We start from the raw sequence: 20,545 nt of genomic DNA, 5'->3' as shown, positions 1-20,545 counted from the left end.
GGAATTCCAGCCAAGCATGTTAGAAAGAGGGCCTTTTTATCTTACAGATGCTTTTTAAGGTGGTGGGCCATGGACATTTTTTTTTGTGTGTGTGTGACAGTTTCTTACTGTGTACATCTGCATTAAGGAAAACATTGGTTGTTTGCTTTAAGAAAGGAGGGAAGGGAGTTTTGCTTTATGGTCATGATGACATCATACTTGACTCATTCTGTCTTTATCCCATTTTTCCTGGCTCTCAGGCCTTATGAGTAACTGCCTGGGAGAATTAGGTGTATGTTCTTAGCCTCAAAAACTAACAAAAACCAAATCCATTACTTTCCTCTTTTCTTTGCAAAATGGCTAACCTCATGGTAAACCTAGATATATGAATGAGGGGGAAATTAAGAAAAGTACCTGAAGCAAAACAAAATGACTTGTCCCCTTAAATGGGAAGACATTTTATAAACAAACATTGTATGGTTCAGTTTGAATGTTAGACTTAATTGATATATACCAAGCAATTGTTTGTATCAATGATGCATGTAATAAAATGAGGGATGGAGATGCTGAGCTGACTTCTCTAGTTATGAAAAGATGCCCAAGGACACAGGGAAAGTTCTCTACAAAGCCGAATTAATCTCCAAGATATCATTCCTGGTCATAATACTTCAGAAACTTTCTATATAACTCCTAGAACCTATGGATAGAAAAATCTTAGTTATGTATCTCTTTATCAAGTGAGGCTTCATTAGCCAATACTTTCCAGTCTTCACTATATTTTTCCCTTGTCATTAAAAAAAATTCATTTATAACAGACAAATATGTGTTTATCCAAGTGATAAAGATGATTCTTTTTGAGTTTTTGACACAGGGTAAATCCGGTGGCCCCACACTTGTTATGTGGCAGAGGATGACTTCAAATTCCTGCTTCCACTCCCATATGCTGGGATTACACAGGTGACCCCCACACCTGGCACATTTTGTTTTTACTCTTTAAAATGTGCATGAAAACTGAAAAGCAGCCAGGCGTGGTGGTGCACACCTTTAATCCCAGCACTCGGGAGGCAGAGGTAGGAGGATTGCCATGAGTTTGAGGCCACCCTGAGAGTACATAGTGAATTTCAAGTCAGCCTGAGCTAGAGTGAGACCCTACCTCGAAAAACCAGAAAAGTATTGAAATAGTTCAAATCATAAAGTACTGTGTTTAGAAGTTTTACTGTCTTGTGTAGTTTGGTATATTTTAATTCTTAAAGTTGGTACTCTACATGGATTTTGGAATGACTTTATGTTGCTTGGTGGAATTTATAGTTCTTCTAAAACCCCTTTACCATGATCAAGCAGCCTTTTGATAAGTGGTAGAACCCAGGTATGGGCCATTTCTTTTGAAAAGAAAAATTGTACATATAAATAATCTTGAACGTTGTGAATACTCATGGCAGTTAAGACACCATACAAATGCCAGAATAACAAAAACACCTCATTTCTTACTTCTGGAAAGTTAAAGATGTGATTACAATCACCCACAGGGCCTTGTACATACATGTTAGCATGTAAGTAGTTCAAAGTGGTTCTGTAAGTCAGGTGGTTATAACTGATCTATTTTTTAAAAAATATTTTATTTTATTTATTTATTTAACAGAGAAAGAGGGGTGGGGAGAGAGAGAGAGAGAGAGAGAGAGTGGGCTTGCTAGGGTCTCCAGGCACTGCAAATAAACTCCAGACATGTGTTCCCCCTTGTGCATCTGGCTAACATGGGGCCTGGGGAATTGAACCTGGGTCCTTTGGCTTTGCAGGCAAATGCCTTAACTGCTAAGCCATCTCTAGATCCCATAACTGATCTATTTTAAAAAATTATTTTGAGGGTCTGAGTAGATGGTTCAGTCAGTAAAGCACATGCTGCAAAAGTGTGAGGGTAGGAGTTTGGATCCCCTGCACCCACATAAATATTGGGTGGGCGTGGTGGCTGCCAGTAATCCCAGCACAGGATGCAGAGGGAAGGAATTCCTGGGACAAACTGGCTAGCTAGATTAGCTGAGTCAAGGAGCTAAATAAAGAGGCAAGCAGTTGAGGAACACACCTCATATCAACCTCTGGCCTCCACACATGTCCCAAATGGATACACACACATAGATGCAAAAATAAATAAATGATAAAATATTATTTTGAGGGCTGGAGAGATGGCTTAGTGGTTAAAGCACTTGCCTGTGAAGCCTAAGGACCCAGGTTTGATTCCCTAGATTCCACAGATGCACATGGTGATGCATGCATCTGGAGTTTGCAGTTGCTAGAGACCTTGGTGCACCCATCTCTTCTCTCTCTTTCTCTCAAATAAATAAAACTAAAAAATATGTTTAAAATTACTTTGAAAACTTACGTTGCAAAAGTAACATAGAATTTCTATATTTTGCTATCATGTTTCCTCTGCTGTGTATCATAAGCAGAGTGCAATGCTCAAATGTAGTAAATATTAGCACCACTGTATCAACTAGTATAAACCTAATTAGAATAGCACCCATTGTCCCAATAGTTGCAGGATTCTGTAAACTGTTAATCCACTCTTAGTTGTAAATCTTAGGTCTTATAAATATGCTTACTGACCCCCTCCATTTTTTAAATACATCTAAAAAACAACTTCATATTTAATGACAGGGAGAATCAAATAAATTTCAGTGTTTTGACATTTTGACAGTTATATAAGTATTAAAATTATGTTTTGGAAATACTTAGAAATAAAACTTTAGTTGAAAATGTTATACACAGAATTATGTATAAGATGTCTCATTTTTCAAAAAAAATATACACGTTTGTAAGCATAGAAAATGCAAGATAAAATGCATTTGCACAGTTTATTTGTAGGTTGGTATTTTATATAATTTTAAAAGAATGTATTTAATTTTAATTCATTTATTTGAGAGACAGAGAAAGAGGAAAAGAAAGAGAAAGAAGGAGAGAGAGAGAGAGAAAAGGCACACCAGGGCCTTTGGTCATTGCAAATGATCTCTAAACACATGTGCCACCTTGTGCATATGGCTCACATGGGTGTTGGGGAATCAAACCTGGGTTCTTTGACTTTGTAGGCAAGTGCCTTAACTGCTAAGTCATATCTACAGCCCAAGATTTTGTATAATATTTTAATGTTTTTACCTATTTTCCAAGATTTTCTCTATGAAGCATATTGTGACTTTATAATTCCAGAACATTACAAAAATGTGTCTAATAATAGTAATTCCCTGATTGTGTGAGGTAGTTATTTTTGCATGCATTAGTTATGATTTTTGCTGGTGCATGTGTATGGTGTACACACACTTATATATATGTGTGTTCATATATTTGTGGGTGCATGTGCAGGTGTGTGTGCACAGGTAAATGTACATGCATATATGCACATAGAGGCCAGAGGTCAATGTTTGGTATCTTCCTTAATCGCTCTCCACTTTATTTATTAATTTTTAAGACAAGTGGTCTTACTGAAACAGAACTCATTGATTGCTAGACTAGCTAGCCACAAGTCATGGGATCCTTCTGTCTCCCCCGCACCAGTGCTGGGATTCCAGGTTTGCGCTTACCATGGTGTGCTGTGGCACCAGGATGCTTGTCTGCACTGGTGGGGCCTGCCTGTGGTGGCTGGAGCAGAACAACAGGCGTCTGACTCTGTCTCACCTCCACACCTTTTTCTTCGAGCTGGAGTCTCTCTACTGATTCCAAAAGCTAGGGTCTCTGCTCCCCTGCAGGACTAGGGTTACAGGTGCATGTGGCCATGGCCAGCTATTTACATGGAATCTGGAGGTTCAAACTCTGGCTATCCAGGGCCCCTCAGGCCCTCATGCTTGCACAAGAAGTGCACTTAATTGATGAGCCATCTCTTCGGCCTTTGCCAGCTTTGAACTTGGTCCTCATGTTTGTGCGGCAAGTTCTCTGCCTACTAAGCCATCTTGCTAGTTCCCCCTCTTTGCTTTTTAGTCTTTTGAGAAAGTTTCCTGCTATGTAGTTGGCTTCCAATTCTCCTTCATCCCACTTTAGCTTCTGAAGTGTTGGAATTACAAGGGTGTGCCACTGTACCCAACCTTGACAATGACATATTTGTTTTGAGACAGTTATTTATAACCCAGCTGTCCTCAAATGACCTTGAAATTTTTATTATTTATTATGTTTGAGAAAGAGAGATATAAGCAGAGAAAGAGAGAGAGAGAGAGAGAATAGACACACCAGGGCCTCCAGCCACTGTGCAAGAACTCCAGACATGTGCGCCCCCTTGTGTACATGTGCAACATTACATGCTTGAGTCACTGCACCTGGCTATGTGGGACCTGGAGATTTGAGCCTGAGTTCTTCTTAGGATTCACAGGCAAGCACTTTAACCATTAAGCAGTCTCTCCAGCTCTGACCTTGAATTTTTTATCCTCTGCCCTCTACTTCCCGAATGCTGGGATTATAGGCCTAAGCCACCATGTCCTGATCTATGCAATCCTGGAAATTGAACCTAAGGCTTCATGTACACTAGTCAAGTACTTTACCAATTAAGCTACATCCCAACAATGATTTCTTGGTTCCTTAGGAGAATGTTATTTTGGGGAGATACATGCTGCAATTGATGTGATTTCTCATGTAATTTTGAGTTGGTTGGTCGATTATATATATATATATATATATATACATATATACATATATACATATATACATATATATATATACACACACACACACACACACATATATATATATATATATATATATATATATATATATATATATATGAGAGAGAGAGAGAGAGAGAGAGAGAGAGAGAGAGAAGGAAGAAGCAAAACCAAATATTTCTTTCCTATATTCTCTGTCCAAAACCAAAAGGAGGTGAGGGGATCACTAGGCAAGTTTATCAGATTTACTTCTCAACTCTTGCCAGTAAAAAGGAGCCCTGAATATCATGCTGCTTCTATTCCCTTATATAAACAAAACAGTCACTTACCCATTGTCTGGATTGTTTTATACCTGTAGTCAAATTCATCTTGAAGATCTTCTAAGTATTTGGTGTCTTGTTCTGTCATCTTTATACAAAAGAAACTATCAAAGTATATTGCAATGTTCAAGTATATTCAAAAAAGCATCATATATATGTATATGATTTTTATTTATTTATTTGCAAGAAGAGAGAGAGAGAGAGATAATGGTGGGGGGGGGGGGAGAAAGAGAGAGAACAAGAGTGAGCATGCCAGGGCCTCCAGGTGCTGCAAACAAACTCCAGATTCATGCACCACTTTGTGCATCTGGCTTTATGTAGGTACTGGGGAATTAAGCTCAGGTCATTATTCTTTGAAGGCAAATGCCTTAACTGCTAAGTCGTCTCTCCAGCCCAACATCATATATGTTTTTAAATAATACCCCAGCACTGTGAGCCTCCAAAACTTCTCAAGACTATAAGGCTGTGCTTCTGAAGAGCTAATTCACATGAAGGTTGAATGATGCTGGAAGGACTAGCTCTTCCTTTTTCTCCTGCCTGTTTGAAGATCCTTCAGTGTCTTCTTTCACTGTCATTCCTCAGTTAGTTCCAAATGTTGCTATTTACTTAATCTGTCGTGCACTGCCAGGCACAGGCTGGAGCCTTCAAGAGAGGTTGCCTGAGCTTCCAGGCACGGCTACCCTCAGGCTATAGGAGGCCCCTCCCTCTCCAAGCCCAGCACACCTGAACTTAGATTCCCCACAGCCCTGTAACCTTTGGCCAGTTGCCTAGGAAACTCCTTATCAGCCTTCACACAGCCCATCCTCCTGAGACCCTAGATCACCTGAACATGCTCCCCCGCCATTGCTTATGTGCTAGAATGAATGTCCCCATAGACATCAAAACTGAACTTGGTATGTCCAATCGTCTTAGGACCCTTCCCCCTGCCCTCAGATGCTTACAAACCCATTTCACTGACAATAAACTGAGAGAGCTGTTCAACTATCTCCCGGGAGTACTTCTCCTGTCACTCACTCACCCACCCTGGTTGCCTGGATGCCTTTGGGGGGAACCGTGGCTGGCCCATGGAGCAAGAACCCAGGAACCCACATTAGTCCTTTTTTTTTTTTTTAACTGAAGGCTATTCATATACTGTCTTGCCTAGTCCCCACACTACTCAGAGTACCCGTCCTCCCTCGTTGAGATGAGAAGTGGACGCTCACCGAGGTAGTGACTGCGCCAATCAGCTTCACGGTGAAGAGTGTGGGAGTGATCTGACAGCCCGATACCAGCCTAGAACCAGTGCTTCCTGGACGCAGCCTGCTTCCCTTTCTTAGGAAGTCAAATTTTCTACTGCTTGCTTATTCTAGCGGGTCTTCTCTAAGACAATATATGTCTTTCTCCCACTCTAGCCCTTTTCCCACAAATTCCCAATGTTAGTTAGGCAGATTACTAGTTAAGAAAATAGAAAATTTTGGCTCAGAGAGTCTGAGCTTGTGGTCCAATTCTGCGACTTATTAGGCTGAATGAACTTGAGCAAATGTCTGTGCTTCAGCCCCTGTTTGAAAAATGGAGAGGGAGGATACACCTATGTCTACTTCATGAAGTTGTCAGGTCACATGAGTTGCTTAAAACAGTACCTAGTGCTAAGCACATTTCATGAGCATTAGTTATGATTACTCTTCTCTTTCCTGCTTATTATATCAGGCTCTAGCATGACTTTCTTGACAGTTATGAGTCTAAGAAAAGAAGCAAAGTTGTAGCCATTGACGAGACATGGTATATTGTTTTCCTGGTGATAACAGCTACAATGTTCTTGTGAGCAACCTCTGCTATACCTAAGATTTACACTCACACCCAGCATCCTGCAGCATAAGTTATTTCCATCTTTCATGTGAGGAAATTCAGACTCCCATTAATTAGTAATTAGTTATTAATTAGTCAAGCTGACATTCAAATCCTATTTAGAAGCTTGGCGTGGTGGCACACACCTTTAATCCCACCTCTGTGGAAGCAGAGGTAGGAGGATTGCTGTGAGTCTGAGGCCATGCTGGGACTAAAGAGTGGGACTCAGGTTAGTTTGAGCTAGGATAAGACCCTGTCTTACAATGAAGCTTACAAAAAACCCACAAAGGTGCAAATCCTGTATAGATCGAGGAGACTCCAGGCTTTACTCCTTTCACTACTCTTCAATACCTCTGCAGCATCTCATGTCCAAGTCAAATTTCTCAAGTGCAAACACCTATGGAATGCTACTGGCTACTGAAAGACAAGCAACTCACATGTCTGGGGAAAATGCAATAAAGTAAGTTTTAAAGCAGAGATATACTGTCTGTATTTCAAAATTAAAAGTGAAAAGAAGACAGTATCTTTCAGAATCTTCTAAATGAAAAGTATATTCAGCCATGACTTTAAAAGTAATCTATGTTAAACCTCCCTATGGTGGACTAATGCCTATAAACTATATTTTGGAGGCTAATGTAGAAAGATCATCATGAGTTTGAGGCCAGCCTGGGATACAGAGTGATTTCCTAATCAGCCTGGGCCACAGTGAAACTCTGCCTCAAAACAATACCACCAAAAAAAAAAAAAAAAAGCTAAAGTAATTAAAAGGCTTCAGACATCAGTGACTGTAAAATGTGAACAAGAAGAAATTTTTTTTTTTTTTCGAGGTAGGGTCTCACTCTGGTCCAGGCTGACCTGGAATTAACTCTGTAGTCTCAGGGTGGCCTTGAACTCACGGCGATCCTCCTACCTCTGCCTCCCGAGTGCTGGGATTAAAGGCGTGCGCCACCATGCCCGGCAAGAAGAAATATTTTAAAAAATTTTATTGACAACTTCTATATTTACAGACAATAAACCATGATACTTCCCTCCCCTCCCCTGCTCTCCCCTTTACAACTCCACTCTCCATCATATTCCTTCCCTCTCTCTGTTAGTCTCTCTTTTATTTTGATGTCATCATCTTAAGAAGAAATAATTTTTAAAAGTTAATATGATGATCAGAAAAATATTTATGGGAATGCCAACACTCTAGGACATTCTATGGAGACATGGAGGTCGTGGACTAAGTGGCAGAGTGCATTGATTGACAAGCACTGTCTTGCCTGCTGGGCTTGCTGGAATTAGAGCTTGAGATGGAGATGGGGTATAAGGATGTAGCAAGGGAACATCCTCAGGAGAAAGGACTTACAGCACTCAGAGCAGAGGAAGGAGCTAAGCAAGCACATGGTCTTCACTGGGGTCTAACTTTGACCTCATGAAGAACCCAGGAACATGACCTTTGATCCTAGACCTTGCCTCTCACTCATTGGATAGAAGCATTCCAGAGCTCCCCGGATACGCAAAGCCAGAGGTGCTCTTAGTAGCCAATGCTCACAGAGACTATGACGATGTACAGGCCTGGGGAAAGAATCAGGTTGGATCTCCCAATGATGAGTCTTGGTTGCACCATATTTCTCAGGAATTAACATGAAATTTGAGGGGTTGACGATGTAGCTCAGCCATAGAGAACTTGCATGTCATGTGTTATGTCCTAGATTTGGACCCCAGCTACTCTACCGACTGCCACCAACAGAAGCTGGATATAAAACTCGTTTGTGCACTTGCTTAATGTGCTTACATGCTCTTACTATGATAAAACAAGTACTCTCTGCTTTCACACACCTGTAGAGTCAGCAGAGTCCTGGATTTAACATGATCATGTGTGGAGCCATTTTACCTTAGGGCCATCCTAAGAGCTTGATTCTTGTAACGGTGTGACCAAAAACTTGCATGTTCATTTTATGTGATATGGAGAGGTATGGGAGCAAATGCTTACTAATACTTCCATTTAAATCTTCTGCCTACAATTCAATGTGTGGAACAGTTTACCTTTGTCTATAGTTGATTTAATTTTGGGGAACTATTATTTTCAAAAATATAAAAACATAAATGTGGGGCTGGAGAGATTGCTCAGCAGTTAAGGTGCTTATCTGCAAAGCCTAAGGATCAAGGTTCAACTCCCCAGTACTCACAAAACCAGATGCACAAGGTGGCTCATGCGTCTGGAGTTTGTTTGAAATGGCTAGAGGCCCTGATGCACCTATTATCGCCTCTCTCTCAAATGAATAAATATTCTTAAAAACATAAGTTCTATGTTGGTTTGAGAAAGAGAAATTGGTGTTCTATTTTATGACATAATGGAGCATTAGTCTACTTTAAAATCTTTCTTAGATCAAGAAAATTATTAAGTCTGTACTAGACAGATGGGAGAGTAAACAAATTTACTAATATCAAAGGAAAGGAGTAACATTATGGATTCTACAGATATTCAAAAGACTATAAATTATGAACAGTTTTATGCCAAAAAAAACTTAGTGAAATGGACACATTGTTTGAAACATATAAATGACCAAAGGCCAATTAAGAAGACAAAGGTAATCTGATAGTGGTATATCAGAGAAACATATTTGAGTTAAAATTCTTCCTACAAGTAATCTATCCTTTTCATATAAACCCCACATGTGAGAAGGACTTATAGGCAAACTGTCTTGTGCTTTCCGAATGGGGACAGTAATGGGCCTTTCTAAGCATCTGCATTTGACCACTCACCTGAACACTGTTCTTAATGGCAGCCACTTTGTGTTCCACATTTCTCTGTCTTTCTGAAACTGAAGAACTTTGTAAGGATTTCTCCAAAGGCCCCTGGAAAAGGAATGCCTTGAGATTTCACTGTTGTTGATAAAACTGGTTTATGGTAAGGCATTTTATGTATTATATTCTTTGTTCTCAGGTCTGGAGCAATGTACTATAGAAAGTAATTGACAAACATTAAAAATTATACTGCAAGAACTGGACATGCAGATCAGTGGTAGAATCTGTGCTAGCATGCATGAGGTTCTGGAATTTATCCCCAGAACAGAAAAAAAAAACTCATATTGTAGAAAATATTAAGTGACATAATATAGACAATGTTACAATGTAAGCAAATGATCAGATTATAAAAACACCATAGACATGACTTTGGCTTATATATGTATACATGTTCATAATTAATATCAATATGTGTTTAGTTATATGTAACTTAAATATAGTAATTGCAGTGATACATGCACCAAAATGTAATGTATGTTTTTTCTAACTGAAATTACAGATACTTTTATGATTTTTTTTAAATATTTTTTTAAATTTATTTATTTGAGAGCGACAGACACAGAGAGAAAGACAGATAGAGGGAGAGAGAGTAAATGGGCACGCCCGGGCTTCCAGCCACTGCAAACGAACTCCAGACATGTGCACCCACTTGTGCATCTGGCTAACGTGGGACCTGGGGAACCGAGTCTCGAACCGGGGTCCTTAGGCTTCACAGGCAAGCGCTTAACCGCTAAGCCATCTCTCCAGCCCACTTTTATGATTTTTAAAATGTTCCTAATTTCCCATAGATCTGTTTTACCTTTGAAATTCTATGAAACCAATACGTGTACTTTAAAAATTGATCTGATAAAATTACATTAGGTTGGATTTAATTCAATGTTGAGTGTTGGGATAAGACTTATTTTCATTTTAGAAAAAGGGAGATCACTAAAGAAAATGCAAGAAAGATACTAGTCTGGGTGAGCATCATATCTTGGCCACTGTAATAATCTAAAGCCCTCCAAACATCTAGAGATGAGAGGGAGACATATAAGCAGCCTCTTTGTCATCTAAATGAGCAGGGAATGAGGGGTAATGACTTGACTCAGATCCACAGGAGATCAGTGGTGGCACCTCCAGGAAAACCCATGTTCTCAACTCTTGACAAAGTGTTCTTCAAATACATCACATCCATCAGACTAGCAAAACCTTTATCAAAATTCTCTTTCTCTCAGATTGTTGCCATTATTTGTGGAGCTAGTTGAAATGTTAGAAACTGTACTCCTTTTATGGTAGTGTGTGGCATTGACAGATTATTTTCAGAGTGACTTTGATAATGTACAAGCAAATGTTTCGATTTGACTGATATTTGACATTTGAGGGACTAGCATATACACAAATGACTATAGATGGGACAAATACAAAAATGGACAGCTATGTATTTATGATAGTAACATAATCGTTTTTCAAAACGCATTGCTTCAAACTATAGGCACTTTAGAAACTTATTGCAGCTTTTAAGTTAAATGAAAACAGTATCATCCTTGTTATATAAGAATGCTATGTTATTAAACTTCAAAGTCCTCCATAAATAGCCATAGCCTGACAGTAACTGAGCTGGAGAATCTTCAATAGATATATATGTATTTCAGGGTGTGGTAGCACAGCTATAATTCTAGCACTTGAGAGGCAGAGGTAGGAGGCCACCCTGAGACTACATAGTGAATTCCAGGTCAGCTTGGGCTAGACTGAGACCCTCGAAAAACATATGTGTGTATATATATATATATATTATATAATATATATAATATATTATATTATATATATATTAGTTAGGTATTCAAATTTGACTAATTTTATGATTTACTAAATTACAGAGGTTGTCATCTAGAAAATTTTGGGTTTTTTGTAAGTATTAGCTGCAAATGTATTCCTTAAAGGTTATTGATTTCTCTACTTGTCTTTGCCAAAGTGTCTGAGTTCATTTAGGCTAGTGGGACAAAATGTAACCTAAAATACATTAGGGCAAAGGACAGTCAACCAATAAGTATTTGTGTCATTTCTGCAAGACAAAATTTCTGTTGGTGGACTTGCTTCCACTTATGAGATAAAAAATTGAAAGACTCTAAGGGATTTCAGTGAGATCGGTCCATGAAGACAAATGGGCGGGGAAGGCAGTCCAAATGGTAGGCAAGAATTCAGCTGAAAGGTGGGGATTGTATTCATAAATTAATGTGTAACATGAAATGAGTGTATATGTGAGGGTGGGTATGGGTGCATGCATGCCATGATACATGTGTGGCGATCAGAGGACAACTTTCAGATGCCGTTCCTCGCCTCTCACCTCCCTTTGAAGACGGGTTTCCGGTCCATTGCGCACTGCCACAATTGCCAGGCTATCTGGTTCATGAGCCTTGAGGAAATTCTCATTTCTGCCTCCCACCTCACCCCGGGCATGCTGGGATTACAGAAGCCTGGCACCGCTTCCGGCTTTTACACGGAGTCTGGGATGTGAACTCAGACACTCAGGCTTTCACTCTAAGTGCTTTGTCCACTGAGCCCTCTCCCTAACTTAACACTGCGGGATCCTGGGCCAAAATGTAGCCCTGGAAGCAGACATGAGCACATCGATACGAATCTGGAGGAGCCAGGTGTCATGGTACACACCCACAGTGCCAACACTGGGCAGGTGAAGGCAGGCAGACCAGGAGGTTAAGATTATCCTTGGCTATACAGTGAGTTCTTTATGATTATTATTTTTTGGCCAATCTTGGCTATATGAAACCATGTCTCAAAATGAAGTGAAAATAAAGCTCCCCCAAAATCTGAGAAGACTTGGAATGCAGACAAGGAACTGCTCAAAGCTGATTCCAAGACCTTGAATACAGGTGACTGGAAAGAGAGCGGCACCACCAGCGAAGATAGAAAAAAAAAAAACTAGTTCTTTTAAGCAGAACGGACTCCAGCAATAACAAGATCATGAACATGTTACCTCAGAAACTATTACCTGGACAGGCATGTTGGCTGCAGCCAATATTCTCCTCTCTTCCCTTAAACAATTTGAAATAACCACAGCTACGTGCATTGGATTGCCATGAAATTTTCCCTGAAAGAAGGGAGAGTAAAATCAGCATAAGAATTAAATTTGTACATCATAAGCAAATGTCATTACTTGAATATCAACACTAATCTTTCAATAAATTTATGAAAATATTTGTCATCTTCTCCAATAATTTATTCCTTTATAATGCTACACACTCATATTGCAAACTTGGACAATGGGAGAATGTTGCTGTCTTTCAAAAATTACTTTGAAAATTATTCTTTAGCATTTCTTTAAAAAAGACCCTGAACACACTGGAGGGTTGGTTATATAGCAGAGGGGCAGGCTTCCGACTCGTCAGTCACTTCCCCAGGAGTTTTCATGAGACAGGATGGTCTTAACAGTGCCTGAGCCAGCAGGGTTTCATGCACCATGGGCCCTATTTGTTTGTGTTCATCCTCATCACTATATTGAACTCAAGTGAAACTACACCTACGTTTCAGTACTAATATGTTTATTTTTATGTATTAGAAGGAGAGACAGAGAGAGACGGTATACCAGGCCCTCTAGCCACTGCAAATTCCAGACACATGTGCTACCTTGTGCATATTGCCTATGTGTGTTCTGGGGAATCGAACCTGGGTCCTTAGGTTTCACAGGCAAGTACCTTAACCACTAAGCAATCTCTCTGGCCCCATGCAATAATTTTTTTTTTTTTGACAAACATACATGTCTTTTGTTGCCAAAGCTGATGATGCAGATATTGTTAATTGGCAGCCTGAGGTCCTTATTCAGCCATCAGATGTGTTTTGGAAGTTAAAATCTTGAACACATCTTCATGGGATATTGTACCATTTATGGTTGCCATAGCACCCACCAATGAATGTGCTTTGCACTTATTTACTTTATCTACAAGGCCCCTGAGTGTGTTTTCTAGCCTGCATTTCCAGGACTACTTGGAAAGACATCCTCATTTTAGTCAGTAGTGTTAAAATTTTATCACTAGACCTTTCCCAAGGCAGGGTGAGCAGGAAACACAGAGCCGAATGTGCTTGTGGAGTTTGTGCCCTCCTCGCTCTGGTGCCAATACCATGAAATGACCACAAGGCCAATAGCAGAAACAGTAAAACAGCACTCACTAATTGAAAGTAGATTATACAGACACTAAACCAAATGGTCTTTCTGGGGAAAATGTTACTGTTCATAAGCATTTTTATGGCTATGACTTCTGCCCCAACTTATCAGGTGATTCATGTCAATTTAACACTTCCATTCATGACATCAGGGTAAATGCCAACTGTCTGCATTCCTGCCCTTCCATATTATGCAATCTTTAAAATATTTTTCTCCTTTAAAACTGAATGTTCCAGAAGAAAAAAAAGTAGATTGAATTAAACTCAGAAGGATGGTTCTGTTTACTAAGCAGGGATATCACTTTTTTTTTTTATTTTTGCATGTTGGCAATTTCAGATTCTATTAGAATTTATTTCTATTAATTTTATCATGTGTTGATTTTTTAAAAATATAATTTGCCTTTAAATCTCCACCAAAGCAACATTTTCTCATTTTTACCTTCAATGGATTAAAAAAAAATTCCCTGTGTTAACAAGAGAGAGAGATTTAGGACGTATTTGAAAGCTCTGGTAGTAATGTAAAGTTGACAACTTGTCCCATCTAAGACCAGGACTTCCTCTAACACCTCCACAATTACCAGCATTTGTTTTTTTTCCTGTTGTGGAGGATTTCCAGGATCATTCAGATACCATCTCTCAACATTCTCAGCTTTGTTGCACAATTTCTCATTTTTCTTTCTTAAGCTTCTTTTATCTTTCTTTTCAGATTTAGTTTCCCCATGTCTTGTGAAGTTAAATTACTCATTTTTTTCCTTTGTTAAGAGCCAGGAACCAATAATGTTTTTTCATCCAAGAATATCTTCTCACTTCCTTCTTTAGTGTCCCCTAATTTACTTCCTCACTTAAATCCATGAGACAAAACACCTTATGGAAAATTAATCACTGTAGATTCAGTATCAAATCAGCGTGATCAGTTTCCTAAGCAGATGGATCTCAAAACAACAATAAAACAAAACCCCTGTTTGTGCTGATGGGAAGGAAAAGCAAGTCAGAGAAAGAGAAACCGTTCATCTCCATCGTGTGCTACTTTCTCTCATGTGCAAGGATTGCCAAGATCTCCTGCTCTCTTATGTAAATCTACAGATTTTTATCGTAGTAAAGTCAGATATTTATTCATCTTTTTCTTTATGGTTAGTGTTTTTCATGCTGTATTCAAGAAATTTTCCCCTAAGCTACAGTTGTGGAAATTGTTTTTTCCTATATCTTTTTTAAGTCTAGGGAAACATTTGGGTTATTGGTTATTAACATTTCTGTGGCTGTGACTGTTGCCACAGTTTTATCAGGTGATGTATATTATCTAACACTTCTATTTGTAAAATTAGGTTAAATTTGCAAAAAGTAAAAACAACAAAAACCTAGGATAAATGCTGTTGTTACTTGCAATTCACTTGGTGCTTGTGAATTTTCCTCTGAATGTGCTTTCAACAACATTGATCGGCCGCCCTTTATTTCCTTGTCTGCTTGCTGGGATACCTCTGTTAGAAATCCTGTGGCCCCATGGGGTCAGTATTTTTCTGTACTCCATTCCATCTCTGCTTCATTAATGGACTAGAGCTTTATAAGTTGTGATTTAAGGAGACCAAGTCTTCTTTGTATCTCCATATAAATTTCAGGATAAGCTAATGAAATTACACACACACACACACACACACACACACACACGCACAATGCAAGTCACAAAAAGAGAAACTGCTCATTTCTACTGTGTACTACTTTCTTGCAGTGGTATTAAATCTTTAAGTTTCAGTGGTATTAAATCTTTACAGAAATTTACAGAGATGTAGCATGGTTATAACTTTGTTTGAATCCAGTTATTTAGGCCTTCCTTAGTATCTTTCTACTAAACATTATACATTTTCATGTAGAGATCTGAAACATCTTTAGTTAGGGTTATTTGTGTGTGGTTGGCATTTTTGATATGATGATAAATGGTATCTTTTGTTTTTCCTGTTATACAGACATATGAGTCTGCATATTGAATTTGAGCCAAGCATAGGGGGCAACAGTGCCTCTTGCTACTATGAATGAATTCCAGATTCATGTGCCACGTGATATATCTGATTTATGTGGGTACTTGGGAATTGAATGCTGGCCAGTAGGGTTTGCAAGTAAATTCCTTTAATTGCTGAGCCATCTTCCCAGCCTCTGAACTCATAATCTTAATCCCCTCAAAGATTTTTTTTTTTTTGATCCTCAGTACTACAGACAAAAAAATCCTTTCGACATTGATGGTGTAACTTTAAATCTTGCCAAGGTAAAACATTCATGCACCCCCTTCTAGCATTACCTATTTGACTAAACACAGATTTTCATTTTCCCTAAATGGCATCATGCTGGAAGTTAAGTGAATTCTGAAGAGTCAGCAGGATGCTTCTGATACACAGATGTACATCTTAATGATAATGCTGTGCAATGCACAATTTGCTTACTCTAGATTCTTACTGTGCTGAGATTTCTTTCATTTCTTGTGAGGGATTTGGCAATTTCTCTTGCCACCTTTGCTTTGTGTATGATATACAATCTTTTTTTTACATCAGTTTAAGTATAAAATATAATACTTTATCTATAAATTCCTTCCTCCCATCCTATAAAGCATTCATCATCACTGTTTTCTAAGAAAATATAAAACAGGATCATTCACTGCAATAGTATTTGTTAAACACATATCAGATTTGTGTTCTCTTGATTTGTTCTCCACTAATTCCATGTACATAACTATTTGTTTCCACTCAACGTTCATAGTGTTATACTTTGAAGACATTTTACACATCATTTAAATAACTTACGCTGTCCCAACAGAGCATATAATTTGAGTGAAGTAACAACAACGTGAGTGGCTATGGCCCAGTCTCACAACACAAACAATAACAATGACTTTGGGATTGCTACATGGCAGTCAAAAGGTGTCATTGACTGTAAGATGCATGTTGATTTCAGGATGCTAAAGTGTGTATGTACCAAGAGGTATTTCCATCCATTGCTGATGGAAATATAAAGTGATAGAGATTGTGGAAGACAGTTTTGTAGCTTCATGTAAAACTAAATTCACTTTTACACAATACAGTAGTCACACTCCTTAGTATTTACCCAAAGATTGAAGATTTACTTCCATACAAAAATCCATCCACACATGGATGTTTATAATAGATTTATTCATACTATTGTATTTTAAAGTAGCCAATGTTTCATTCAACAGGAGAATTAGATGAACATATTGCTATATATCCATACAACATAATATTATTCAGCACTAAGCTATGGAGACATACAGAAAGCTTAAATGGAAAAAAATCTGAAAGGCTATATAATATATTTCAATTGTATTATATTCAGGAAAACTCAAAAATAGGGAGATAGTAAGGAGGTCAGTGGTTTCCATAGGTTGTGAGGGAAGGAGAGAGCACAGGGGGTGGCAGGGATGAGAAACATTCCTGTATAATATTAATGTGTAAACACATGATACAAAGTATGTTAAAACTCAGAGTTGGGCTGGAGAGATGGCTTAGCGGTTAAGCGCTTGCCTGTGAAGCCTAAGGACCCCGGTTCGAGGCTCGGTTCCCCAGGTCCCACGTTAGCCAGATGCACAAGGGGGCACACGCGTCTGGAGTTCGTTTGCAGAGGCTGGAAGCCCTGGTGCACCCATTCTCTCTCTCCCTCTATCTGTCTTTCTCTCTGTGTCTGTCGCTCTCAAATAAATAAATAAAAAATTAAAAAAAAAAACTCAGAGTTACAATGTGCATTACAGACCTTAGTTAGTAATAATTCAGTATTGATGTATCAATGGCAATAAATAAGCCACATTAGTGCCAGATGCAAATTAATTTCCATACTGCAAGTGAATAGCAGACTAGCTGGCCCATGAGCATCCAGATTCTGGCTTCTGGATTGTCCTGGCTCTGCCTCCCATTGTCACAGGCACATTATAAACACATGCACGTACCACTTTACATCTGGTGTTATATGTGTGTGGGGAAAGATGAATGAGGACTGACAAGCTTTATAAAGAAGCACCTTTAACCTTTGAGCCATCTCCCCAGACGTGAAAGAATATATGTCTAAAAGGCATCAAATAGGTTTTCTGTGGGTTCTGAGTATATTCTCTACAGAGTGTTCTATCGGTGAAGAGGAAATCCATCTGAGACAATTGCTCTTCAAAGCAGTACAAGAACCCTTTGCATAAAGTCAGTCAGGGGACCAGATGCTGTGGCTCAGTCACTAGCTCCATGGGTTTAGGTAAATCACTTGTTACTCTTCATTGCTATAATTGCTCCAGGGGTGACAGTAATACTTGCCACTCAGCAGAGTCATTGCAAACAGCATGACAGACAGTTGAGAGATAGCTTTGTAGCTTATGCAGAACTCTAAGTAGATGTTTTGACAGAGTGGGTATAGCTTAGTGGTAGAGCATTTGACTGCATAAGTTTTCTGTATTGCTTCAAGGTGTTGGTGGAAGACTTTCAGAGCTCATGCTCTTTTGCCAAGGTTCTCAGTTACCAATCAAAAGTAGATGGTAAGACCCTATTGCTGAAGACACATAAGCTTTGATTGCAGGATCCTTAGACATCAAGCTAGAGCTGAGTTAGAAGGCTCACCTTGCAGACTATCTATTATAGTGCTGGCAAGTGCTATGAGTCATTAATACTCATAGCCAGCAGTGTACCCTGCAAGCTACACAACTGGTGAGGCAAGACATGTCCACTAGTACAATATGCATGCCTGTTATGGGGGAAGAATTTCTCTCTGGATTTGAGGCCCACTCCATGGAAGGGAATTAATGCCTGGTACTGCAAACCCAGTCAAAAGTTATGGCTTGGAAAGTCATAAACCCTAAGGGGGAAGCTATTACTATTATTTGGCCAAATAGGTATATTATGCCCACCAAATTACCTTCTCAATATTTGATTATGCTATATATTAATGCTACTCTCACTTTTGATTAGAGAAGCTTTTCTTTTCAGATGGCAGTGACTACTGAAGGGGCATTCAAAACTCATGAAAGTGTAAGAAATGACACTTGAATGTTGTTCATCACTAAATGAGATATCTGTCTCACATCCTTGAGGCTTAGGTACCATTGTAGAAGGTGTGGCAGACATTTTTTAAAATTTCATGTGGTAAGAGTCAAAGGAAGGGGAGGGCTGCTTTAGAATGCTGTCTTCCAAACTCAAAGAAGTGGTTGCATTCTGGACCTCACGGTAGCCGACATTACCTGCACAAGATCTACATAATATTGGATTTACCAACATGTTGTTATGGATGATGGAGGGTGAAAATGACATCAAAATAGAAGGGGGACTGGTTGGAAAGAAGAAGGGGTTCAGTGGAGGGGGAGAGGAACAAAGGAAGGTGGTGGGGAGGATTATGATTGCATTGTGTACATATATGGAGGCTGTCAATTTAAAAAGTTTTCTTAATCTCATATGGTCAACCAACAATAAAATAGGAAAATTATATTCCTGTTAGTGTGACAGAAATGACCAGAGCTGTTATGAAAACAATGAAATAAAGACTGAGCTAAGTTCCAGGAAATATACTTTTATAAATATAAAAGAAACTCCATAAAAAGAAAGATTATATCTGGGGCATCTAAAAAAACATTAACAGTGGGGACTTTCCTGGCATTTCTTGAGGACTGACTCTCGTAGGCACACAATTGTACTGAAAGCTGCTTTGACTATAAATTAACTCTCATAAGGCAGCAATTAGAAATAATAACACAGTGTTTCCACCTAGCAAAATTAATAAATCTTTGGAAGACAATCATTAGTACCACACTTTCTTTGCATAAAAAAGACCTAGAAGTCACAGGCCAAACTTTTGCCAGTAATTGTCTTTGAGGAACGTACATGAGGGATGGATATTTTCACTCTAATTTCAATTCTTTAGACTTAGAATTTCTTTCCTTTTCTTTCTTTCTTTTCTTTTTTTTTTTTTTTTTTTGGTTTTTCAAGGTAGGGTCTCACTCTGGCCCAGGCTGAGCTGGAATTCACTATGGAGTCTCAGGGTGGCCTCAAACTCACGGCGATCCTCCTACCTCTGCCTCCTGAGTGCTGGGATTAAAGGCGTGCACCACCACACCTGACTTAGACTTAGAATTTCTTTAAAGTAATTAAGTATGTGTTAATTTTGTGATTACAACTAAATGATAAGTGACAAATATTAAATATAGTCTCTGTGAGATCCTTCTTTCTGCTTGGTGCAGTTAGGAGTGTTTGTAAAAGATGACTGTTGACTTTGAAAATTTGTCAGTTACGTGAAGCGAGTAGAGTTGGAGCCTGGTTAGAGCATCATGATGACTGAAGTCTGCTGCTTGTGGGGAATTCACAGCCTTGTAATAAATAAATGACTTAATTCAGAATGACAGAAAGAATAAAGGGAGAGGATAACAAACTGGGCTCACCATTGATGTTTAAACCCAAAATAGACACTTCCATCTACTGAGTACCTATTATGTGCAAGGTGTTTTTTTTTAGTTTTTTGAGGTAGGATCTCACTGTAGCTCAGGCTGACCTGGAATTCACTATGTAGTCTCAGGGTGGCCTTGAACTCTGGGTGATTCCCCTACCTCTGCCTCCCGAGCGCTGGGATTAAAGGCATGGGCCACTACACCTGGCGTGTTTTACAGACTCAATTAACCCCAACGATAACCTTCAAACAAGGTGCATGTTAGGGAGCCCAGATGTTATATCCCTTTTTCAAAGTCAAAGAATTAGAAAATTGAGGAAAATGAATACTTCTCAACCAGCTGCTTCTCCTTTGGACTTTCCATATCACTACTACACTTAAAAAAATAAATGGATTACTTCTTTGTAAGCCATAAGGTTCAATTAATTTATTTTCCTT

General features: G+C 38.9%; 1 protein-coding gene across 1 annotated transcript in view; it reads right to left on the bottom strand.

Annotated features, from left to right (window-relative positions):
* The window catches only part of Stat4 (signal transducer and activator of transcription 4), a 99,303-nt gene that overhangs the window by 34,127 nt on the left and 44,631 nt on the right, over positions 1 to 20,545 (bottom strand). The window contains exons 3-5 of the mRNA XM_045147332.1: positions 12,534 to 12,632; positions 9,506 to 9,598; positions 4,943 to 5,021 (exon numbers count right to left, since the gene is read on the bottom strand). Of these exons, the coding sequence (XP_045003267.1) occupies positions 4,943 to 5,021; positions 9,506 to 9,598; positions 12,534 to 12,632 (271 nt within the window). The remainder of the gene's footprint in view (positions 1 to 4,942; positions 5,022 to 9,505; positions 9,599 to 12,533; positions 12,633 to 20,545) is intronic.

Source organism: Jaculus jaculus, chromosome 4 (assembly GCF_020740685.1).
Source record: "Jaculus jaculus isolate mJacJac1 chromosome 4, mJacJac1.mat.Y.cur, whole genome shotgun sequence".
Taxonomy (NCBI): Eukaryota; Metazoa; Chordata; class Mammalia; order Rodentia; family Dipodidae; genus Jaculus; species Jaculus jaculus.
Note: the sequence above shows the minus strand (reverse complement) of the source record. Positions and strands in the feature narration are given on the sequence as shown.